Genomic DNA, 26,095 nt, shown 5'->3' with positions numbered 1-26,095 from the left:
GTAGAAAATCAAACACAAAGTAGCAAAAATGTAATTTCAAGGCTGCATTAAAGTTCAAAGGCTTCCTTTGTACTAAACAATGTCTCTTAGCATTCTCTGAAAAGATAGGGAAAAAAGTTCTATTTCAAGTATAAAATATTTTGGCCTAAATTTTTAATTAGATTGATTTATCCTTGAGAATGGTAATATATATTTATCCTATCAAGTGGACTTCAAGGAAATATTAAAGGATGACCTTAACAGACATTATAAATTGAGAATCCTCAAACAGGAGCAATGAAATCAGTAAATGTAAATATAAACCCTGATTTTGGTCTCTTTTTAATAATGTAAACTCTTTTCCATAAAACACAATCTGTATGTTAAAGATGTCATTTATTTTTGAAGTTGAGAAATAACAAAAAGACTTTAGACCCACATATAAAAGGTACTCTTTTTATCCTTTTCTGAGACATTGACCTGTATACTCATTTAAAAATGAACACCACATCTTTACGTTATTAAATCTTTGTTTTGATCTATTAGTATTCACCAAAGTGCCATTTTATAAAACCTCACACTGAATAGACAAGGCTCGAGGTGACCATCTGCAGCTTTAGAGTCTGCGTTTGAATTGATGAAAAGAGCTTTGTGTTTTCATTGCCAAGTTTGATTCTTCCAGTCATTAGGCATTCCCCTCAGATCGCATCAATGAAGCCGTGCTCTCTTACACCCATGTGTTAAATTCTCTTCTCCTCATGGTTTCCTTTGCCAGCTCTACTCAAGAATGACTATTGGGTCTTAGCCACATTCTTCTCACAGCTGTGTTAAAAAAGAGCATCAGAAAGTCTTCCTAAAACCCATATGTGTATCTGGTCAGTTCTCTGTCTCAGGGTCACCTCACATTGTGGTGTGATTATACAGAGATTCATTCTTGTTCTTGAACTGTGCTACTCCTACCACTCTGGGAAAGATTAGGCCCTCCAATCAGTAGTAGAGAACTTCTTGGAAGACTGATGTGAAATATACATGGCTCAGAAGGCAAATTAATTTCAGGAAGAAGATAATTCAAGATTTTAAATGTTTTGCCATTGTGTAGCTTGTCAAACAGCAAACGGGAACATAAAGAGAAATAATATATGCTTTCATATGCTTTCAGGATACTGCTAAATGCAGCAAAAGAAAAAGTCAAAAGATGATGATGTCCCAAGGACTATTAGTTTGAATGGTATAAATACCAAAACAATTAAAATATTAAAATTATTAAGTTTAGTAAGTTCCAAAATACTGTTCACTATGTAATTTCTGGAACCTTATTTTTCTTTCTTTCTTTCTTTTTTTTAAGAGTATTTAATTACTTTTTAAAAAAATTTTTATTTATTTTTTAAATTTCCTTAATTTCACTTTTAGTCAATCTTTATACAGAAACACCTGGCAAAGTAATTGATAGTAGTGGAACCCTTTTTTCTTTATACTTAGGTTAAGAACTAAAAACAAAAACAAAAACAAAAACCTATTTGTTGAGTTGCCTGAGAATATATAACAATATGAAGAAGAAAGAAGATCACTTCTGCTGCTACTACATAATGTATTGTTATAGAATGATTTTTTTTTAACTATAAATGATCAAGAATGAAGTTTATGTGTGGACAATGTTTATGATTTTACTGCCAGCTAAAGCTCACTGAAATAAACAAAAGTTTCTTTCTTTCTTTCTTTCTTTTTCTTTTCTTTCTTTTTTTTTTTTTTAAGTAGGCTTTCCACCCAGTGTGGAGCCCAGCGTGGCACCTGAATTCGTGACCCTGAGATCAAGACCTGAGCTGAGATCAAGAGTTGGACTCAACTAACCAAGCTGCCCAGGCCCCACGAAAAATTATTTTATTCTGTATATTTTGAGGGCCAAATACGCATATGGGAAAATCCCTGACTTAGTGGGGAGAAATAATCAAGCATGGAATGTTAGAATCCAAATAAAATTGGTATCTCTACTTATTCTTGTGTTCAACTTAGGTTTTTTCTAATTACATTTTGTGAATAAAAGCTATACCTAGTAAGGAAGTATATACCAGATTTTAGATGAGTATACTGAGGATTTATTAAAAAAAAAAACACCAGACCTTGATTTATATAAAAATGTAGACCTTTCTATACTAATAGATAGCTACATCACATTAAATTCTTCTATGTGTTTAAGAATAGGGAAAGCAAAGGAGGAGGTTCTGAGTGAGCTGTCAAGCATAATGAGGCTGAGCAACATCCAAGCAGGAATAATGAAAATTTCTTAAAAATCAAATTTTTACAATAGCTTCCCTCTTCCCTTTATTACTACAAGAGTAGTCTAAAGTACACTGGTGGTCAGCGCTATTAAGTAAGAAAGTTAAAATCACTTTATATATCTTCTTTTAATCATTTCTAAAACTATGCTCAGGTAAGATGGATGAATGAGTTCTCCTGTCTTCACAGAAGTACCTGGGAGCGCTGTAGCCTGTCAAGGACTAAACAGTAAGAAGGCTTTAACTGGAGCTAGAACAGAACCAAGGAAAAGGATGCTTGTCTGATCATATGGCCATTCTAAGGAACTCACATTTCATATAAATGTGTGAAAATCACATTTGAATGCTTCTGGAGCAAAGAACTCCTGTTTTTTGTTTTTATGTTAACCTGTCAAGTTCTAGTTAAAAATATTTGATCATTGTTTACTGGATTCTATAATTCTCCTAATGTAATATGGACATTACCTCTTTCAATTACTGTAATATTGGGGTTAATGAAAAACATCAAAAATTCCTACATTTTATTTGGTCTTAAACTGAAATGGCATGGATCTCTCCCATATTTTATTCTTTTGTTCTTTTACTTTCATCCCTTTCCATTGTACCCATTTGAAACATGTTTTATCTGTCTTAGTAGGCAAAAATGTGTATTAGCTCAACTCTAGATCACCTATTTGAAGATAGGTTCTGAAGTGAAGAAGCAGACCAAATCTAAGCAGCTGTGTGGCAATTTAACTTTTTAGTCCTTACTTTCATGATCCTTATGATTCATTCCAAAAAATTAACTATACAAGGGAACTTATCAGAGAAAATGCAGATTCTTAGGTTTAGAAAATTTCTTTTCTTAGTCTGCATCCTTTACTTTCCACTTCATTAGAATTTCTCAAGTTTTGGGTTAGGCTTCAATTCCAATAATCCTACATTAATCCTCTAGTAGAGAGGAATGCCATAGAAAATTAACACCATGTGGGACGCCTGGGTGGCTCAGTCAGTGAAGCGGGCGCCTTCAGCTCGGGTCATGATCCCAGAGTGTCGGGATCGAGCCCCACATCTGGCTCCTTGCTCTGCAAGGACCCTGCTTCTCCCTCTGCCTCTGTCTGCCTCTCTGCCTGCCTGTGCTCTTTCTCTGGCAAATAAATAAATAAAATCTTTAAAAAAAAAAAAAAGAAAATTAACACCATGTTTTGTTTTTGTTTCAAAGTGAGACTTTCCCTAAAGATAAAGGTGTAATCCCAACTCTTCAGTTTTTATAAAGAAATGAATATAATACTTACCTATGAAATATGATAGGTATCTCTCTCTCTATATATATATATATAATAAAAGTAGCTCTAAAGAACTCTACTTTATGTACTCAATGGATGAGAAAGATCATCCACTATACAAATATATAATGGAATTAAATTTTTTATAAAATACATACTTATTTGATAGTGTGTAAGAAGACTTGTATTTCATAAGTTAAATAGGCATTTAATTTAAAAATGTGTCATGATTTACAAATCCAGAATATTAAATTCTTAAAAAGCATATTATGTGCTTAAGAATAAAAACTAAGCATGTTAGATGCTGTACATCTTACAATGACTGCTTAGGAGTCATCTGAATCCATCTTCCACTTATAAATGACAATATCTAACTGGATCTAGATTTGGAAGGTGCCTTCTAGAGCTGAATGGGAAGTGATTTGTACATAAACTATCCTGAATAGGGGTGCCTGGGTGGCTCGGTCATTAAGCATCTGCCTTTAGCTCAGATCATGACCCCAGAATCCTGGGATCGAGTCCCGCATCAGGCTCACTATTTGGCGGGAAACCTGCTTTCCCTCTCCTAGTTCTTCGGCTTGTATTCCCTCTCTCTCTGTGTCTTTGTCAAACAAATAAATAAAATCTTTAAAGAAACAAAAACAAAAACAAATTATCCCAAATAAATTATTTGACTCATTATGTGCTGAGGTATGTATGATATTTCACAGAGCTTTTAAATCTCAAACACAAAATAAATTTTGAAGAGCAATTTCCAGAAGTTTTAAATCTTCCCGTTTATTAATAATATTAATAAATCAAAATCAATTTTCAACTTTATATTAGTGATTTATACCTTATGTTGAGTTGAGAATTGTGAAACTTATTCTTTGATTTAATCAACATTTATAAAGTGTTCAGACATCTGTACTATTGTCTTGCTACTTAAAGTCCAACCAAGAATTTATTTTAAAAAAATCACAGGTAAAATTGGCAAGAAGCAGAGGAATTTTAGTGAAACGGCAATAAAATTTTAATACCTTTTGTATTTAACTATGTAAGGATAATTTGCCACAATTTGTTTTCATTATGGTTAAAATCAGATTCCAGAGCCAGCAACAAAACTACAAAGTTTAGTGATGTCTTTTGATGAAAAGAAGGCATTTTCTTTTGTTTTTGTTTTTAACCAAGAAACTGTGGAAATGCTCTGTTCCCCTTCCCAGCACTCAGAGTCATCTACCCTGTTTTATAATTCAACCTGCAAACAGATTAAGCAGCTGAGTTTGTGGAAAGTATGTTTGCTCTACGCTGAGAAACCTTGTGTGACACTATGGCGACTCCCCTGACACCTCGAAGGGAACTATAGACAGTCCTCATCAGCAGGGAAACCAGGCTGAGAATTCACAATTTCTTTGTGACCTCAACTTCTTCATAGAAATCAGTATTTGACCAAGAGTCAGGAAAGACTTCTTGTTAGCTTACATGTCCTCCTCCTTCTTCTATATTTTAATTATGCAATTAGAAATGAGAACACAAGTAAATTTTAAGTAACTGATTTTTTTAAAGTATGAAAAGAAAGAAAATTTTATTTTTATTTTTTTAAAGATTTTATTTATTTGACAGAGAAAGACACAGTGAGAGTGGGAACACAAGCAGGGGGAGTAGGAGGGGGAGAAGCAGGCTTCCTGCTGAGCAGGGCACCCAATGCGGTACTTGAACCCAGGACCCTGGGATCATGACCTGAACCGAAAGCAGCCACTTGAGCAACTAGCCATCCAGGCACCCCAAGAAAGAAAATTTTAGATAGTGATACATTCTTTCTTGAAAATATGTTTAAAAGTTTAGAATTTTTGTCCTTTGTCTTTTTGTCTGATCTACTTATTATATAGTTATGGTTTATGAGGGATTTGAATCATATCAGTATAAATCTGGCCCATAGTAAAGATGATTATGTGACAAAAGTTACTTTACTGTAAAATCTAGAAGCTTCTGAGAGCTTCTAACCTTATAAGCCTAGTTGTAAATACTTTTAAGTAATTATGTGTAGCTTAGGTATGTTAAGTATAGTCAATTATATTTTTAAAATCCTTCAGAAACCTTGTGTTCTAAGCCACAAGAACCATATCTATAGACAGAAAGACAAATGGGAAATAAAATATATCATAAAGAACAACAGAGTTTTAAATCTCTCGTGATGATAAAAATATCCCTTAATGGATTTGTGTGTCAGTTTTCTCTTTAATAAACAAGGATTATGGATGGTCCTTAGCAGAATCATTAAGAGAAGTTTCTCTTACAAGGTCCTATGCTCTTAACCTGCTCTTTAGTTCCCTCTACTTCACATAGCTCACCAAAACTAAGTGCATGCAGGATCAGCCAAAGAGCAACCTAAAACCGAAATGACAATGTGTTCTTCCACAAACATACACATTTTTGAAATAAGGGTACCTTAACCTTGCTTAATCCAAGGAAATGGATTTCCACTGGTGAAATTTTAGGCTTTATGATGGACTAAGAAGCAATTTCTGGACAATGAGGTCTGGCATTCTTCACACATTCTCCTATCAGTGTTTCTACCTATATATATTGGCTAGCTTATGGATGGCAATTCTGCACCACTTTCTTTTTCAGGAATACTCCCACAGGTTAAAAAACTTTAAGAAATTCATTTGACTCGGGGCACCTGGGTGGTTCAGTGGGTTAAAGCCTCTGCCTTCAGCTGATGTCATGATCCCAGGGTCCTGGGATCGAGCCCTGCGTCAGGCTCTCTGGTTGGTAGGGAGCCTTCTTCCCTTCCTTTCTCTCTGCCTGCCTCTCTGCCTACTTGTGATCTCTGTCAAATAAATAAATAAAATCTTATTTAAAAGAAAAAAGAAATTCGTTTGACTCTAAAAGAAAATAAAATATAAATTTAAAATTCTATAATTACTAGAAATAGCATATAGTCTCTCTACCATTACTGAAGTTTTCAGATCTTTTAAATGTAATTAAACTTGATGGAAGCTGGTGCATAGAAAAAGGGTTAAAAGCCCACTAGAAAGTCAGAGACCACAGGAGTCGTGGTGCCAGTGAGGGAGGCAGGCAGGACTGGCCACAAAAGTCATACTTTTCTATGAAACTCTTCTACTAGCATGGGGTACTGGGTTGGGATAAATTTTTTTTTACCTAGGGCCTATAGCAGATTAGAGCAGATTTGAAATTTTCCTGTGTATTCCTGACCTGAGCAGCTTTTACTTTATTCTGTCATCCCATCAACCTTTTTTTTTTTTTGATTTATTTATTTATTTATTTGACAGACAGAGATCATAAGTAGGGAGAAAGGCAGGCAGAGAGAAAGAGAGAGGAGGAAGCAGGCTCCCTACCAAGCAGAGAGCCCGATGCGGGGCTCGATCCCAGGATCCTGGGATCATGACCTGAGCAAAGGCAGAGGCTTTAACCCACTGAGCCACCCAGGTGCCCCCCATCAACCTTTTAAATTGTTCTAGTTCATTTGTTCATAAGTATTTACACAGTACCTACTTTATAGCAGGCATCTGTGTGAATATTTGGAGCGATATGGATACAAAGATGAAGGGAACACTGTTTATGTCTTGAGAATGCTCAGTGATGGGTAATTTCGCAGGAAGTAGACAGGAAAACAGATAAAGCAATTTTAACACCTAGATGATTGAGACTTTTAACAAAGATATGGATTAGGTACTATGAAAAAATAAAAAAAGAAATATCACAGAGATGACATTAAGACTAGACTTTAAGGAGAAACAAAAATTTGGTACTAGAAGGGAGGTACTAGGTACTAGAAGGGAAGAATATGCTTTAAGAAGAAGAAATAGCTTGTGTAGAGATACTGTGGTTGGGGTGGTGGGAGGAAATAATACCAGGGAATGGGAGAAGGCCAGAAAGGTGATAGGCCTCATATATCCTGCTCAGTTGTTTATGCTTTAGCGTGTAGGGAGGAAGGGCCCCGAAAGATTTCGAAGGGAAGTAATAGAACCTGATTTCATTTTAGAAAACTTCCCTCTGGTGGCAGCGAGAAAGACATACCTGGGAGCTAGAGGCAGGTAAACTAGTTTTGTGATGAGTTCAGACTAGTTGGAGGATGATGAGGTCCTGAATTAATGCAATTAACAAGTGAGGATGGAATAGAAGAAATCAGGTGATTCTTTGGCAGCGCAGAAAAACCAGAGACTCATGGCAAAGTGAATGTGAAAAGTCAGAAAGAGTGAGGGAATAAAGACAGTGCTGAAATTGCTGAAGACCATTACTGAGATGGGAGATACAGGAGAATGGCGAGGACTTTATTTTCAGGGGAGGAATCTTTAACAAACATACTATGACAACACAGAGAAGAGAGTGATACTTAACTTTCTAGGAAGTTGAAGAAGCCTTTGTAGAGAAGAGACACTTGAACTAGTCTTGCTAGTTGCATGAGTATGATTATACTAATAATTTATAACATGCTGAAAATAAAGTAATTGGCACTGAACTAGGTATCTTACATGGTATCCAGTCTATTACTCATACCAAACCTGCCTGTGAAGGCAGTAATACTGTCTGAATTTTTCAACTGAGGAACTTTTGCTTCCGGGAGTTAAGTAACTTGCCCCAAATCTCACAGGTAATAAGTAGGAAAGCAGGGATTGAAATACGGGTCTCTCGGACTTGACTACAAAGCCTGCCTCTATCCTCTCTGCTGCACTGAATCTCATAGGATGAGGAAGTTTTTCATGAGGGAAAGGGTAAAAGGCTCTAAGCAGAGGAACCCACATATATAAAGGTATTTGGTCTGGAAAAGACAGAGTCCCTTCTGAAGAATGGGATATTACAGTGTGGAGTGAAATTGCAAGACAAGGAGGGACGATGCAAGATGCATTGTTCTAAAGGCATTCCATGTTTATCTCATCTAATTCTTACAACATTATGAATGGGAGTATTACTAACCATATATTATTTTTTTTTAATTTTTTTAGAAAGATTTTTTATTTATTTATTTGACAGATATCACAAGTAGGCAGAGAGGCAGGCAGAGAGAGAGGAGGAAGCAGGCCTCCCGCTGAGCGGGGCTCGATCCCAGGATCCTGGGATCATGACCTGAGCCGAAGTCAGAGGCTTTAACCCACTGAGCCACCCAGGCGCTCTTAACCCTATATTATTATCTGCAGCAGCACAGTGTTTTTAAAATAAAGTGTACAAGTTCACGTTCCTATGCACTTTGCATCCAGATTCTGAGTTTTAAACCACTATGTTTTATTACCAAAGATATGGAAGCATCTTTACTTATTGTTTACCATGATCATATGTTAGTTTTATAATAAAAATATAATTAGAAATGGGCCACTGAATTTAACAGGAAATTGCTGATAATCTTAAAAAGAACTGTTTCAGTACAAAAGCTAGCCATAGTGTACTGAATAGCGCCGGAGTAAACGGAATTGAAAAAATTAGATGCTGGATATAGATCAGTTATTCAACTGATTTGTAACTGACAATGCAATGAGACCTACCTATGTATCTTAGTGTTTTTAGAAAGTTAATGTACATTGTGAATAATTGGATATAGTTTCAAGAAATTTAGTTGTGAAAGGAAAAGGGGAAATATGCACCTTTATAGTTCATACTGTAGTTACTGCCTGAAATACTGACATATTTACAAAGGACCTTCAAAAATAATTGCTACTGGGGTGCCTGGGTGGCTCAGTGGGTTGAAGCCTCTGCCTTAGGCTCAGGTCATGATCCCAGGTTCCTGGGATCGAGCCCCGCATCAGGGCTCTCTGCTCAGCAGGGAGCCTGCTTCCTCCTCTCTCTCTGCCTGCCTCTCTGCCTACTTGTGTGATCTTTGTCTGTCAAATGAATAAAATCTTTAAAAAAAAAAAATTGCTACTAACAGTAATTTCAGATTATATGGAGAATACTAATAGCATCTAACAAAGGCTTTTAAGTTGGTTTCCTGGAAGGTTAGCCTCTTAAATGCTATAAAGTAAGTTGATGCCCACATTAACTGCAATGAAGGTACACTGCCCCATTGAGGGCAACTAAAAATATAGCGAACTGAATACAAAAAGGAGAGCCTCATCGTATTTCATCTAGGTCTTATTGCTGGAAGTAAGAATAAAAGATTCAACATTTAAATTGAAATTTAACATTTAAATGACATAATTGTTTCACTTAAACTCTGTCCGTTGATTGGTGTCATTCCATTAAAACCTTTTGATCTGTCAATGGTTAAATGTGAAGACTAGGAAAATAGTGTAAGTTTCTCAAAAGGTTAAACTTATTCAACTTAACGCATTATCTGAGGTGATCTTTCTACTTCAATACTGATATACTTCTATATCAATACAAAGTATTTTTAAAATTATTTTTTCTAAAATAATAATAGTTGATGAGATCTAAAAAATAAAAGGTTGACATTTCCAAAGATTTTACAGAAATTTAATTGGTCTCTGGGAAGCACTATTTTAGGGAACTTTAGTCAGGTATATAAATTTCAAGAATTAGGGGCACCTGGGTGGCTCAGTGGTTTAAGCCTCTGCCTTTGGCTCGGGTCATGATCCCAGGATCCTGGGATCGAGCCCCGTATCGGGCTCTCTGCTCAGTGGGGAGCCTGTTTCTCCCTCTCTCTCTGCCTGCCTCTCTGCCTACTTGTGACCTCTCTCTCTGTCAAATAAATAAATAAAATATTTAAAAAAATCTGTAAAAAAAAAATAAATAAATAAATAAATAAATTTCAAGAATTACATGTAAAGAAAACATGGATATTTGTAATTATTTGTAGACTTTAAGCAAACAGAGCTAACAGATCCTGACTGTCAAAAGGTACTGATTTGTAACTTACAATGCAATGAGACCTACCTATGTATCTTAGTGTTTTTAGAAAGTTAATGTACATTGTGAATAATTGGATATAGTTTCTGACTGAACATAAACTTAATCTTTAAACCTATAAAAAAGAGAATGCTTACTATAAATCATAAATTTCAAGGTACTCTGATTATATAAAGATTTTAGTATGCATAATTCCTGATCTATTTTTAAAAGGGTTCTTAACTACAGATTTACCTGACCTTGGCATACCATTCAAAAACCTAATTTCAGGGACACTGGGGAAATAGTTGAGATGATATATTTTCAAATAAAAAAGTGGTAAGAAGTAAGAAATTTTGAAGTTAGCACTACTTCATATTGTGAGACTGAGGAAAATTAAGGAAAAATTATGTCTTAGGAACTGAAGGCAATTAAGTATGTGAATGACAAAATGCTGTTAACAACACATAAAGATGGGATTATTTTAAAATGACAAGTTCCATTCCATTAAAGCTGCCTTAGGAAATTTCTGCTACAGTGTTCAAGTCCCTTAAATTAACAAATGATCTCTTTGTATGATATGCCCTATGTTAACATTTTGCTGGCTATCGTAAGGACTGATTGGTTTTTGTAGCTTTATTTAAATTTTAACAAAAATGCAAAGATCATCGAAAATAAACTAATGTACTTATGCACTGTGAAAAGCTGCCCTGAATACTTCAGAAGAACAACACATGCAAATTAAGTCCACTGTAACTATTCTATGTGCCTAGAGGTCTCAGACTGCAAAGTCACAGATGATCTCAACCCAAGCGGAGTTATCACAAAGCTAAGTGAGTAAAGTTGGTTACTTGACTGCCTCTTCCCCTTGCCAACAACTTTACCTACCCATGAAAGGATTTTAATGGTATGGCCTCCAGGAACTAATGAAGATCAGTTATTAAATAAAAGTGGTTTGCCCTCAACAGTAACCACGATTCCCAAGTGAATGACTTTTTTGACCCTCAACTATGGGCATGATGGGCAATCTAAAAAATAAAAAAGTCCATTTGGCTCAATCTACTTTTGTCATAAACCATTAACAGCATGACTAATAAATAATCTATTATTTAGCTGCAAAAAAGGTGTTTTTGTTTTGTTTAGTTTCATGCTTTTGAAATCATGCAAGATCATTTTACTTACTTCTGCACTTTGTCATTGGCTGCTTGGGAGGCCTCCATGGCGTGCTGAAGCTCTAATTCCATGTTTGCTCGATCTGTCAGAGCTTGATGCAGTTGGGTAGCCAGTTCCTCATTCTGTTGTTGAGTGATGGAAACAATGTTCTCTCTACTTTTTAAAGCTTCTTCGTAAGTGCTAAGAGTATGGTTAAACTGATCCTTCAGATTTTCTTCTTGGGATAAAGATTTGTGTAAACTGAGAAAAACATAAAAATAAATAATTGAAACATAAATTATGTAGTCTTCCTGACCAATAATCTATTTAACAAAAATCTCCATAAGAAACACCCATTTCTAAAAATCAATGAAGACCCACTTAAATGGGTAAATAAAAATAATTTTTATATCACAATATTATCCTTGATAATTATTCTATTTCTCTGCTTCTAGGCTGAAAGCTACCCAAATGATCATTGATGTTACCCAAACAGGCAAGAAGATGCTGCAAGATGTTAAATTAATTACATCAGTGTAAATATTAATTCAATTTTCTTTAAAAGGAATAGTGGAGAATTGGAAAATAAAGCATCTCTAGGTAAATAAAATACAACAAGCTAACTGCGAAGAAGTGAGAAGTAAGAGAATGGGCATTAGTTTAGCAGATTCAGGCTTTCTTCAGCTGAGCACTTAATGAGAATCAATGAGGGCTGTATGAGCACCGATCAGCCCATACACAGATATAAATGAAGTTAAAATCACTAGTCCGACTGCACAGAAATAATACATATTCAGATATCTTTTCTTTTTGTTAATGAATCTCATGCCAAATATATCCACTCATTAAGTCATACAGAAAAATAGCATATAAATTAAGACTAAATGAATGCAGAAGAAAACGCAGACAAATAGAACCCTAAAATGCTAAAGGTCAAATCTTTGATATGTCATTACACCTACCGCCTGAGGTTATTTTGAAATGGCACCACGCGCCTCACTCAATTAAATAAAGACATTTTGAAAATATAAATATTTAATAAGGGAAATTTAAAATCCACACAGGAGATGTTCTTTTTTTATTAAATAAAATCATTTCAGTATATGCATACAAAAGAAATGTCGATGGGAGACTTGAAGTAAAACAACCTAACTATATAATACAGATTGATGATGTGAAAGAAAGTAATATAATTCTGAAAGCTTCAAAAAGCTAGTCAGGGAACTTTAGCACTGGCTGAATATCTAGTCTGATAGTTTATTTAAAACTGTTCAAACCAAAGTAATTATACACTTTTTCTTTTTGTTTAAGTAACCTATAGATCCCTCTAGTGTGCTCACTTTGTAGAAGGTATCACACAGAAGTAAGAAGAACATGAAACAGGGACAGTTAGCATACCAAAAGACATCATTTCAAGATTTAAATTAGTTCTTACGAAGAATGACCGCTACTAAACTATGGTCAGTTGATTACTACATAAAAATAAGAAAGGTGTTTAGTGTCGTATTTGTAGAGTGCAAAGAAAGAGTATCTTTATTTATGGTTTTCACCTTGTTGTTTATCTAACCCTTATTTCATTGTTTCTAAGTTCTTTCGACCAATCCATATGCCTAAAGGCTGCCATCTCTTGCCCATTTCCCTATTCTTTTTATGTTCTTTCACACTTTCTGATTCCTCTTATTCCATGTTCGTTTCCATCAAGCCACCTCTTTGGCTACTTGAAAGATCCAAGAAAGAAAGAAACAAAAACAAAACAAAAAAGCTTGAAAAAAAAAGTCTCTTTATGTTCTTTACACTTAAAAGATTATTACTTACATTTTAATTGTTAATTATATTTTAAATTACACAGAGTACACAAATCCAAAATATTCAGCTTGACAAAATGTAAAGAACAAAATATGTAATAAACCCAGAAGATTCCCCTCTGTTCCCTTCCAGTTAATTCCCCTTTCCCAAAGCAATCACTTATTCAACCTCTATTCAGATTAGTATTGTCTGTTTTTGAACTTTTGATCTGGCTTATTTTATTTAATAAGGCTTATGAAATTCATCCTCCTGTTGCATGTAGTTCATTGCTTTTATTGCTATGAAGTATTCTGTTATATAAATATACCACAATTCATTTAATCATTCCTCTATTGCTATTAATATTCTTGTACGTTATCTTTTGATGGACCTAAGTACTCATCGCCACCCCCCCTTCTCTGAGATATAATTGACATAAGTACTCCTTTCTGAAGTAAGAACTGCTCTATAGGGTGTATGTATGTTCAGATTAAGCAGATGTTGCACAGAGTTTCCCAAAGTGGTCCTACCGATTTATACTCTCACCAGCAGTATATGGGAGTCACAATTACTCTACATTCTCCCTTCAAGTATTCTCCCTACTGGTAAACTATAGCCATTCTTACAGGAGGGGCAGTGCACTTTTATTCTCTTAATATTGTCATTTGATGACTATTAAGTTCTTAATATGAATGAAGTCCAATTAATCATTGTTTCTTTAATGGCAATGCTTTTTGTATACTATTTTAAAAAATCTTGGCTTAACTGTTCCTTTATGTTTTACCCTTATGCATATGGTATCCTTTTTTTTTTTTTTAAAGATTTTATTTTTTATTTGTCAGAGAGAGAGAGAGAGAGAGAGGGATCACAGGCAGACAGAGTGGCAGGCAGAGTCAGAGGGAGAAGCAGGCTCCCTGCTGAGCAAGGAGCCCGATGTGGGACTCGATCCCAGGACGCTGGGATCATGACCTGAGCCGAAGGCAGCTGCTTAACCAACTGAGCCACCCAGGCATCCCCATATGGTCTCTTTTAAAGTTCATAGGGGACAGCTTCGTTTGGGAATTCTGCATTTGTCTACCATGTCCATGACACTATTCAGTACACTCTAGCCAATTAAATATTAAGAAGCAGTGACTCAGTTTTTAAAATCTCACCTTTATTAAAACCATGGTATCCCAATTTTAATTCTCTAATCATTCATCACTTCCTGGTTGTCTATCCTTTAATTTTTTTTCAAATTTATATCTCATTTTTCTCTCAGTTGGACCTGTGACTGGGATCCCTAACTTTCAAGCTCAAAACACTACTCATCATTCAAAATGCCTTGGAAACCTTTAAATTCCCATCAAGTCTTTCTCAAACAGAAGCAGTAGCTGGAACGATGCTTTAAAACAATAAAACAGATAATGCCACTTAAAATCCTGCAGTGCCGTCTCACTGCACTCGGAATAAATCTCTACAAATAACAACAAATTGTCTATTTTAACTCACTAAACCTCACAACAACTTATGAGAGAAGTCCTATCAATTTTTTTTTTTTAACAGATGAGGAAATTGAAGCAAACATAGGGCAATATTTTAGTTAATCTCACACAGCTAACAGAACCAGAATCTCAACCCACAGTCTTTCTCCTGGGCTGAAAGGTGAAACACTCCTCCCAGCTGGCCATGAGCCACAGAGCCCTGTATCATTTGTTCTCTTTTCCTCCTCATCTTCTAGCCAGACATTCAGTTTCTCAAGTATGTCAAGCTTTTCCTGCTTGAAGCATTTGTTTAATGTCTCTCTCCTCTCCCTGACAAACTTCTACCCATTCATTTGGTCTCAGCATGAATACTGCTTTCTCAGATAAAGCTTTTATGATGCTTCAATCTAAATTCTGGTGTTCCTTCTTTGTTATTCTGTCTCAATGACCCTAGTCTTTTTCTTCTTAGAACTTACAATAATTTGTAGTTTTTTTTCAGTTTCATCTTGTGATCTACTTCCCAATTCTACACTCTATTTACAAAGGGCAATTTTTAAAAATTGGGACACATTCCTTAATAACTTCAATAAATCAAAATGTGGACATTTCTAAGGAAACTTTCTTATCAGAATAAAGATGAAGCAGAGGGGCTAGATTCCTAACATATATAAATCTCTACCATTCAGAGCGTATTTTTGTTTTAATATTGCTTTTTTCCCTCAGAGTGCTCTTCCCTAGGGCCACCTTGTTTAGCTTTCTTCATAGAGTCAAATCACATTTAACCTCTTTTCAAAGTTATTGATTTTCAGATGCATTTTTAGCAATGGCACCAGAATTACAATTTATTGGTCTTAAATGATGTTGTATTGGAAAATACTTGAATTTTAGTAAGAAAAAATGATAAAACAACAGCAGAAAAAAAGCCATTAAATCGCTCTTAGAAGTTCCAAAGCCTGTGGCTCACCCAGTATTGACAAAGAATGGCAATTATTTAGGTTTATCATGAAATTAATGAGGTAATATCTGCAAGGTTTCCACTCACTCTTACAGTTTTCAAATGATGTAATTCTTTTTTTAATTTTTGTTATTATAGAAAGTGAGACTTTGAAGATATTTTTACTTGGTAATTTTTCATATTATCATTCTAATCCAAAGCAAATGAGACCATACATTGCCTCTTATGCTGCTCACCACATTGAGCCCGACAGCAGGCGAGGGTTGAAAATACCCTTGGTGGGGCACTGTACTAGTAAGCAGCATGTAACGGATTTCCTTTCTGGGATGGTTTATTTTTTTTTTCTTTTTTCTTTTGAATTTAATTTTATTTTTTCAGTGTTCAAGATTCATTGTTTATGCACCACACCCAGTGCTCCATGCAATTAATACGTGCCCTCCTTAATACCCACCACCAGGTTCTCCGAATCCCCCCACCCCCTCTGGAGTGGTTTCTGTCTTAGTTTCAATTCCCTCAAGTCCATGGTCGTGACTTTTCCTAGTCCTGACCCTCTGAACTGCCTCAGCTTAAACTACCTTGGAATTATCAAGCTTATGACCCACTTTTACATTTTGCTTGCAGATAGTTATGTTCTCCTGAGCTTATCTGCTTTCCTTCTTGCAGAACTTGCTTTCTCTCAATTGTAATGTCACACGTGGATTCAGCTTATTCTTGCAACTAGTATTTTTCCATTTATACCAAGTGTTAATGCTCCTTTTCTGGGCTTCCTTTTTTGTCTCCGTGATCAGGTATTAACTTAAATCCTTCATGAGTCACTTAACTCAGCATCCTACAATATGCACTTATCTTCTGCTCATTCTTCTTTTATTTACAGTAATTGCTCAATCAATTGTTTTATATATGTTGCTTTAGTTGGATACACATGTTCAAATTAAAAATTTAGAGGTGAGCTACCACAGTATAAACCAACAGTTATTACCTAGAAATAATTTTGTCCCTCAGGGGCCATTTCAACATCTGAAGACATTTCTAGCTGTCATAACTTGAGGAGGGGAGTACTACCAGCATTTAGTGGGTAGAGGCCAGAGATGATGCTAAGCATCCTCCATTGCAGGGGACAGTCTAATGTGTCAAAAATGCCAAACCTGGTGTACATGCAAAGATTTTGGCTTTGGACTTTGAAGAAGTAGATTCAAATTTCAGTCCTGTCATTCACTCCGTATGAACTTAGGAAGATAATTTACCTTTCTGAGTATTAATTTCATCAACTCAAGAACAATGGGAAAAATTTCATGGAGTTCACATGAGAATAAAATAACGTGATCTAGCTGTGTGAAAATACCTAGCACAACACCTGGTAAAGAACGGGCACTTACCTTGTGTAATTCTTTTTTTTTTTTTTTAAAGATTTTATTTATTTATTTGACAGAGAGAGAGAGAGGGATCACAAGTAGGAAGAAAGGCAGGCAGAAAGAGACAGGGAAGCACGCTTCCCGCCCAGCAGAGAGCTGGACGCAGGGCTAGATCCCAGGATCATGACCTGAGTCGAAAGCAGAGGCCCAACCCACAGAGCCACCCAGGCGCCCCTACATTGTGTAATTCTTAAAAGAAATAATTTATCTCTAATTTTGAATGATATCTTATACAATACTCAGACATTTTGCAAATAGTTTGATGAAAAACAACTGCCTGTTTCTACAGGTTTTTCATGAATTGGGAGAAATAACTAGTTTTCTTAACCTTTATCACTTACTGATAACATTCTTAAATCATTCTGAAAAAAAAAAAAAAAAGAGGCAGGTTTGGCTTGTTTTACCAAATTAAAATAAATAAAGACCAAGCAAGTATGAAAGGCAGAAGTATGTGCTATCCTATCGTAAGTGTACATTTTCTGAGAGGATAGTGTCTGTATTTAACTTCCTGGTTTACTTCATCAATTAGTTTGATCTGAATTTCTGACCTGTGATTTGCCCTCTCTCTGAAGAACTTCTTTTAACATTTTCTGCAAACAGGTGCACTGGTGACAAATTCCCTTGATTTTTGTTTATCTGAGAAAGTCTTTATTTTATTTTACTTTTGAAGGGTAATTTTCTGGGATACAGAATTCTAGGTTGATGTCCCAGGTTTTAGTCTGACATTCAAGGTAGTCCAAAATTCTATTCTACGTTTCAGATTTCATCCTACATACTCTATCAAAATTTTTTATTCTAACCAAATGGAAATATAAATTGTTGTTTGAAAATGTCATCACACTCTCCCCTTTGCATTATTGCTCACGTTGTTGCCTTCACATTTCCCTTCCCTCCCCCATCACCACGCTTCAAGATCCAGACTGCAACAACTGTCACGAAGTTACACCCCATACCCTCCTGCCCAAGGGGACACTTCTTCCTCTGAGCTCCCATACCCTTTTTACATTCCTTATATTATATTCATCACTTTCTACTATCCTCTGTAGTTATTATATACTTGTCTTCTTTCCTACTAGAGTCTAATACTATTGAAAGAAGGAACCATGTTTTATTCTTCTTTGTTTCCTTCTAGGGCCTAACTCAGTGGCTTCTCTACAGAAGGCATACAAAAAGTTATTTACTGAATGTTGTTGCTTAAATTCTCTATTTGAGCAAGTGGCCTCCAGTACTATAACAGGATCACATCAATTTTCTTTCCTTTCCTTTTCTCTGTATCTTAAGGTACAGCTCCATATGTTCCTAGTTTACCTTTACTCACACTTCATTCCATTACTTTTTGGGGATATTTTAAAAATAAACTCTTTGTTTTGAAATCATTGTAGATTCATATGCAGTTGGCAAGGAATACCACAGAAAAATCCCTGTTGTCCTTTACATACTTTCCCACAATGGTAATATTTTATAAAATTATAGTATAAAAGCACCACCAAGATAGTGACCTTGATGCAGTCGAGACAAAAAACAGTTACAGCACCACAAGGATCGCTCATGTTTCCCCACCACTCCTTCCACTTCTTAAACGCTAACCTCTAATCTGTTTCCCATTTCTATAATGTTGTTTCAAGAATGTTTTATAAATGGAAAGGTTGCTTTTGGAACTGTCTTTTTTTTATTCAGCATAATTTTCTGGGGATTCATGTATCAAGAATTTTTTGTTGCATGTATCAAAAATTTGTGCATTTTTTTTTGAGGAAATGGTCCATTACTTTAAAGTTGTGCCATTTTTATGTGTGTAGAGTTGTTGACAGTAATCCTTATTTTTGTATCTGTAAATTCTATAGTGTTATTCTCTGTTTCATTCCTGATATTGGTGAACTGTCTTTTCTCTGCTCTTATATGCTTCTTTCTGTTATCTTTATCATTTCTTCCTTCTGCTTATTTTGCATTTATTTTTCTGTTCTCTTTCTAGATTCTTCACGTAGGCGCTTAGATTATTGATTTGATATATTTCTAATTTTCCTTAATGCATTTAGTATTCTCAGCACTAATTTAATTTAGTCTCAGCACTGCTTTAGCTGTGTCCCACATATTTTGGTTTGCTGTATTTTTATTTTCACTGAATTCCATATATTTTAAAAAATTTCCCTTGAGAATTCCTCTTTGATTCATGGATTATTTAGAAATGCATTGTTTAGTTTTCAAGTGTTTGGAGATCTGTCTTATCTTTCTGTTACCAATATTTCTTCCGATTCTACTGTGGTTAAAGAGCATACACTGTATAATTTCAGTTCTTTTAAGCCAATTGAGGTTGATTTTATGACTTAGAATATGATCTCTCTTGGTATATGTTTTGTTGGCATTTACAAAGAAATATGTATCCTAAAAAAAAAAAAGAAATATGTATCCTGTTCTTGTGCGGAATGTCTAAAACTGTTGATTAGATCCTGGTAGTTGATGGTCATGTTGAATTCTTCTGTATCCCTGGATTTTTTTTTTTTTTCTGTCCAGTGAGAGGAAGGTGTCAACACCTTCAAACTGTAATTGTGGGTTTGTCAATTTCTCTTTTCAGTTCCATTAGTTTTTGCTTCACATATTTTTAGTTCTCTTGTTTGGTATAAACATATTTAAGATTGTTATGTATTTTTGGTGGGCTCTTTTTATAATTTAATGCCCTTCCCTGATAAGTGTTTTTGTTTTAAAGTCTACTTATAAGATACTAGTATAGCCATTCTTGCTTGCCTTTGAATTGTGTTTTTATGGTTTATCTTCTGTTCTCTTATTTAATGATTTTATATTTGCTGTGAGTTTCTTATAGCCAGCGTACAGTTGGGCCATAATTTTTATTTTTAATTATTATTTTATTTATTTATTTATTAGAGAAGGTGAGGGAGAGATGGAGATGAAAATGCAGAGGGAGAGAGAGACAGAATCTTAAGCAAGCTCCATGCCCAACGTGGAGCCTAATATGGGGCTCAATCTCATAATCTTGAGATCATGAGCTGAAACCAAGAGTTGGATGCTTAACTAAGTGAGTCATCCAGGTGCCCCACAGGCCATAATTCTTAATCCAATCTGTCCATCTCTGTCTGTTGTTATATTTGGACCATTAACATTTGTTATATTTGGACCATTAACATTCAAGTTTGGGCTTAAGCCTGCCATTTCACTGTTTGTTGTTCCTGAAGTTTTATTGTTGTTCTGGTTTTTTTTTTTTTCCTGTTTTCTTTCCCCTGCTTCCCTGTAGGTTACTTGAACACATTTTCAAATCCCATTTTTATAGATCTACAATGTCTTTTAAAGTGTATCTCTAGGTATATCATTCTACATAGATAAATTTTTATAGTCTATTGATGTCATTATTTTACCAGCTCCAGTGGAATATAGACACTTTACTGCTGTTAACATTTCTTTGTCCTTCCTTATTCATAACATTTTAAAAATTTTATTTTTTTTCAGTGTTCCAAAATTCATTGTTTATGCACCACACCCAGTGCTCTATGCAATATGTGCCCTCCATAATACCCACCACCAGGCTCACCACCCCCCCCAAAACCCTCCGTTTGTTTCTCAGAGTCCACAGTCTCTCATGGTTTTTCTCCCCCTCTGATTTCCCCCAACTCACTCCTCTTCTCCATCTCCCAATGTCTTCAGTGTTATTCCTTATGCTCCCCAAGTAAGTGAAACCATATGATAATTGACTCTCTCTGCTTGACTTATTTCATCAGCATAATCTCTTCCAGTCCCATCCACAAAAGTCGGGTATTCATCCTTTCTGATGGAGGCATAATCCTCCACTGTATATATGGACCATATCTTCTTTATCCATTCGTTCGTTGAAGGGCATCTTGGTTCTTTCCACAGTTTGGCGACTGTGCCATTGCTGCTACGAACACTGGGGTACAGGTGGCCCTTGTTTTCACTACATCTGTATCTTTGGGGTAAATACCCAGCAGTGCAATTGCAGGGTCATAGGGAAGCTCTATTTTTAATTTCTTAAGGAATCTCCACACTGTCTTCCAAAGTGGCTGCACCGACTTGCATTCCTGTCAACAGTGTAAGAGGGATCCCCTTTTTCCACATTCTCTCCAACACTTGTTTACTGTCTTGTTGATTTTGGCCATTCTAACTGGTGTGATGTGGTATCTCAATGTGGTTTTGGTTTGAATCTCCTGATGGCTAATGATGATGAACATTTATTCATGTGTCTGTTAGCCTTTTGTATGTCTTTTTTGGAGAAGTGTCTGTTCATGTCTTCTGACCATTTTTTGATGTGATTATCTGCTTTGTGTGTGTTGAGTTTGAGGAGTTCTTTATAGATCTTGGATATCAGCCCTTTGTCTGTAGTGTGATTTGTGAATATCTTCTCCCATTCTGCGGGTTGCCTCTTTGTTTTGTTGACTGTTTCCTTTGCTGTGCAGAAGCTTTTGATCTTCAGGATCAACATCAAAAACGTCCTAAAAGTTCATTTTCACTTTTGTTTCTTTTGCCTTTGGAGACATATCTTGAAAGAAGTTGTTGTGTCCAATGTTGCAGAGGTTACTGCCTATGTTCTCTAGGATTTTGATAGATTCCTGACTCACACTGAGGTCTTTAACCATTTCGAGTTTATCTTTGTGTACCATGTAAGAGATGGTTGAGTATCATTCTTCTACACATAGCTGTCCAATTTTCCCAGCACCACTGCCTTTTTTCCACTGTATGTATATTTTTTTCCCGCTTTGTCGAAGATTATTTGACCATAGAGTTGAGGGTCCATATCTGGGCTCTCTACTCTGTTCCACTGGTCTATGTGTCTGTTTTTGTGCCAGTACCATACTGTCTTAGTGATCACAGTTTTGTAGTAAAGCTTGAAATAAGGCAACGTGATGCCCGCAGTTTTTTCTTTTCCAATATTTCCTTAGCAATTTCGGGTCTCTTCTGGTTCCATACAAATCTATCTATGAAAAGCTGACAGCCTTCCCTCTGAGATCAGGGACACAGCAAGGATGTCCACTCTCGCCACTGCTATTTAACATAGTACTAGAAGTCCAACAACAGCAATCAGACAACAAAAAGAAATAAAAGGTATTCAAATCGGCAAAGAAGTCAAACTCTCCCTCTTTGCAGATGACACGATACTTTCTATGGAAAACCCAAAAGACTCCACCCCCAAACTACTAGAACTCATACAGCAATTCAGTAATGTGGCAGGATACAAAATCAATGTACAGAAACCAATTGCTTTCTTATACACTAACAATGTAAAAACAGAAAGGGAAATTAGAGAATCGATTCCATTTACTATAGCACCAAGAACGATAAGATATCTGGGAATAAACCTAACCAAAGAGGTAAAGGATCTGTACTCATAGAACTACAGTACACACATGAAAGAAATTGAAGAAGACACAAAAAGATGGAAGAGCATTCCATGCTCATGGATCGGAAAGAATAAACATTGTTAAAATGTCTCTACTACCTAGAGCCATCTATACTTTCAATGCTAACCCAATCAAAAGTCCACTGGCATTTTTCAAAGAGCTGGAACAAAGCTCTTTATATAATTATAATCTAATTATAATAATCTAATTATAATATTTATAATTATTTAAAATATATCCTCTACATACATTTAGAACCAAATCAGAGAGGGCTATATTTTTCCTTCAATCACCAAACATAATTTGAAAACTCAAAGGGCCTATTACATATCTTCAATTTGCTTAGTGTTCTTTCCTTTCTGACATTTCAAGGTTTTTTCTTTTCTCTTTCTTTTTAGATAACCTCCATTACCATTGTTATAGGATAGATTTCTTGACAAAGTCTCCTATTTTCCCTTCATCTGAGAATATCTTGATTTCTGCCTTTCTTTTCTTAAAGTAGGCTCCACGACCAGTGTAGAGCTCAATGTGGCACTAGAACTCATGACCCTGAGATCAAAATAGAAGCTGAGATCTAGAGTCTGATGCTTAATGGACTGAGTCACCCAGGTGCCCTGATTTCTCCCTTTATTCTTTTTTTTTAAGCTTTATTTATTTTTTATTTACCTATTTATTTATTTAAGAGAGACTCATCAAGCAGACTCCCCAATGAGTGTGGAGCCCCACTTGGGGCTCAATCCCATGACCCATGAGATCTTGACCTGAGCCAATTCCAAGAGTGTGTTACTCAACTGAATGAGACACCCAGGTGCCCTCTGCCTTTATTTTTTGAAGTAGATTTCCCTGGATCTAGAATTTGGTCTTGACGGGGCTTTTCTTACAGCCCTTGAAAAATACTGTGCCACTTTTTTCTGTCTTCTATAGCTTCTGACTGATGCCTGTTAATGTGAATGATTTTTCCCCTATAGGCAAGGTGTTCTTCTCCAGCTGCTTTCAAGATTCTTTCTCTTTAGTTTTGAGTTTAATTATGGTGTGTCATGGGGTATATTTATTTGGGTTTCCCTGTTTAAAGTTCTCTCAGCTTCTTGTAGGCTTATATCTCTTGCCACATTTGGACAATTTTCAGTCATTATTTCCTTGCATAAGTTTGCAGCTCCATCCTCTTTCTTTTTTCCCTCCATGGAAGACTCCAATGACACAAATGTTTGGTCTTTTATTACAGTTTGTAGGTCCCTGAGGCTCTGATCTTTTTTTTTTTTTTTTCAGTCTATGTCTCTGTTCTTCAGATTGAGTCTTTTTTTTTTTTTTTTAGATTTTATTTATTTATTTATTTGACAGACAGAGATCACAAGTAGGCAGAGAGGCAGAGAGAGAGGAGGAAGCAGGCTCCCTGCTGAGCAGAGAGCCCAATGCGGGGCTTGACCCCAGGACCCTGAGATCATGACCTGAGCTGAAGGCAGAGGCTTTAACCCACTGAGCCACCCAGGCGCCCCCACACGGAGTCATTTTTATTGTTCTATCTTCCAGTCACTGCTTTTTTTCTGCTCTTAATCCTGCTCTTGAGCCCATTCCCTGGGCTTTACATTTCAATTGTCTTTCTTTTTCAAACAAAATTTCCATTTGTTCCTTCATTACATTTTCTATTTTTCCCACCTTCTCAAAACTAGAATTCTCCTTTTTATCAAATTTGAAGGAATACTTATTCATTTCACTTCCAATCATGGCTGCTTTCCATAGCTTTATTGATGCTCATAAGAACATATTTGTATGTCATATGATAAAGTTTAAGATGTGTTTTTTTGCTTATATTCTGTAAGGGTAGATAAATATGAATGGTTTTGTGAGCAAAGTTACTTACTATTTTGTTTCTCAGGTCACCAGATTCACGAAAAATATAATCTACTCTTGGATAATCAGGAACCAATCCTACTACATTAATTTCAAGGGCTGTGAGATAGTCAGTTATTAAACATTTTAAATGAATTTTCAAGTTTTATTAGAAATAACTGACATACATCACTGTATGAATTTAAGGTAAACAGCATGACGGGTTGATTTATATATATTGTGAAATGATTAGCACAATAGGTTCAACTAACGTCCATTTTCTCATATGGATACAATAAAAAGAAAAGAAAGAAGAAAAGAATAAAAGACAAAAATTTCTCTTTGTGATGGGAACTCTTAGATGTATTCTTTTTATAACCTTCCTGTATATCCTACCTACATTACATCCCTAGTACTTTTCAATGAAAGTTTGTGCCATTTTAGCCATCTTCCTTCAATTCCCCTTCCCTTATCCTCTGCTTCTGGTAACCAAAAATCTGATCTCCTTTTCTATGCACTTTTTTTAAAGAGTTTACACTTAACCGATCATACAGTATTTGTTTTTCCCGATCATACAGTATTTGTTTTTCCCTGACTGGCTCATTTCACTTAGCATAATGTCTTAAAGTTTTAACCAAGTTGTCACACATGGTAAGATTTTTTTAAATTGCTGAATAATATTCCATTGTGTGTGTGTGTGTATACACACACACACACACACACATATATATATAATATTCCATTGTGTAATGGAATATAATATTCCATTGTGTGTGTGTATGTAAATACATACATACACAATATGACTTATTTATCTATTGATCTCAGTGGATACGTAGGTGTTTCCATGTCTTGGCTTATAAATAATGCTGCTATAAACACAGGGATGCATGTGTCTTTTCAAGTTCATATCTCTATTTCCTTGGGATATATTTCTAGAAGTGGAATTGCTGGATCATATGGTAGTTTTTTTATTTTTTGAGGAACCTCCATACTGTTTTCCATAATGCTTATACTAATTTATAATCCCACCAAAGGTGCACAAATGTTCTTTTCTCCAAATGAACACTAGCAGTTGTTATCTCTTGTCTTTTTGATGATGCCCATTCTAACAGGCCTGAGGTGGTATCTCACTGTGGTTTTAATTTGCATTTCCCTGATGACTAGTGATGCTGAGCACCTTTAATGTACCTGTTGGCCTTTCATATATCTTCTTTGGAGAAATGTCTTTTCAGATCTCTGCCCATTTTTTAATTGGATTTTTTTTTTTTTTTTGCTATCAGGTTGTATGAGCTCTTTATATATTTTATATATTTTGGATATTAATCCCTTATCCGATAGATGGCTACAAATATTTTCCTCATTCTACAGGTTGTCTTTTCACTTTTTGACTGTTTTGTTTGCTGTGCAGAAGTCTACCTTTTTTTTTTTTAATTTTGTTGCCTGTGTCTTAGATATCATACCAAAAAAATCATTACCAAGGCCTACATCAAGGAGCTTTGTTACTGTTTTCTTTTAGGAGTTTCATGGTTTCAAGTCTTACATTTAGGTCTTTAATCCATTTCAAGTTAATTTTTGTGAGTGATGTAAGGCAGGGTCCAATTTCATTCTTTTACATGTGAATATCCAATTATTGCAGCACCATTCATTAAAGAGACTGTCATTTCTCCATTAAGTATTGTCAAGTATTAGTTGACTGTATTCTCAGGATTATTTTTTGGCTCTTGATTCTGTTCAGTTGGTCTATTTGTCTGTTTTCATGCCAGTACCATACTGTTTTGATGACTACAGCTTTACAGTATGGCTTGAAATCAGGAGGTGTGATACTTCCTATTTTGTTC

At 35.5% G+C, this 26,095-nt stretch overlaps 1 protein-coding gene across 7 annotated transcripts in view; it reads right to left on the bottom strand.

Moving 5' to 3' along the window:
• Window positions 1–26,095, bottom strand: part of MIPOL1 (mirror-image polydactyly 1) — a 328,041-nt gene that overhangs the window by 37,936 nt on the left and 264,010 nt on the right. For all 7 annotated transcript variants that reach the window (XM_046006980.1, XM_046006981.1, XM_046006984.1 and 4 more), the window contains one exon: window positions 11,483–11,713. In XM_046006980.1, the coding sequence (XP_045862936.1) occupies window positions 11,483–11,713 (231 nt within the window). The remainder of the gene's footprint in view (window positions 1–11,482; window positions 11,714–26,095) is intronic.

This window comes from Meles meles, chromosome 6, assembly GCF_922984935.1.
Source record: "Meles meles chromosome 6, mMelMel3.1 paternal haplotype, whole genome shotgun sequence".
Lineage (NCBI taxonomy): Eukaryota > Metazoa > Chordata > Mammalia > Carnivora > Mustelidae > Meles > Meles meles.
This window is presented reverse-complemented; position numbering and strand designations above follow the sequence as displayed.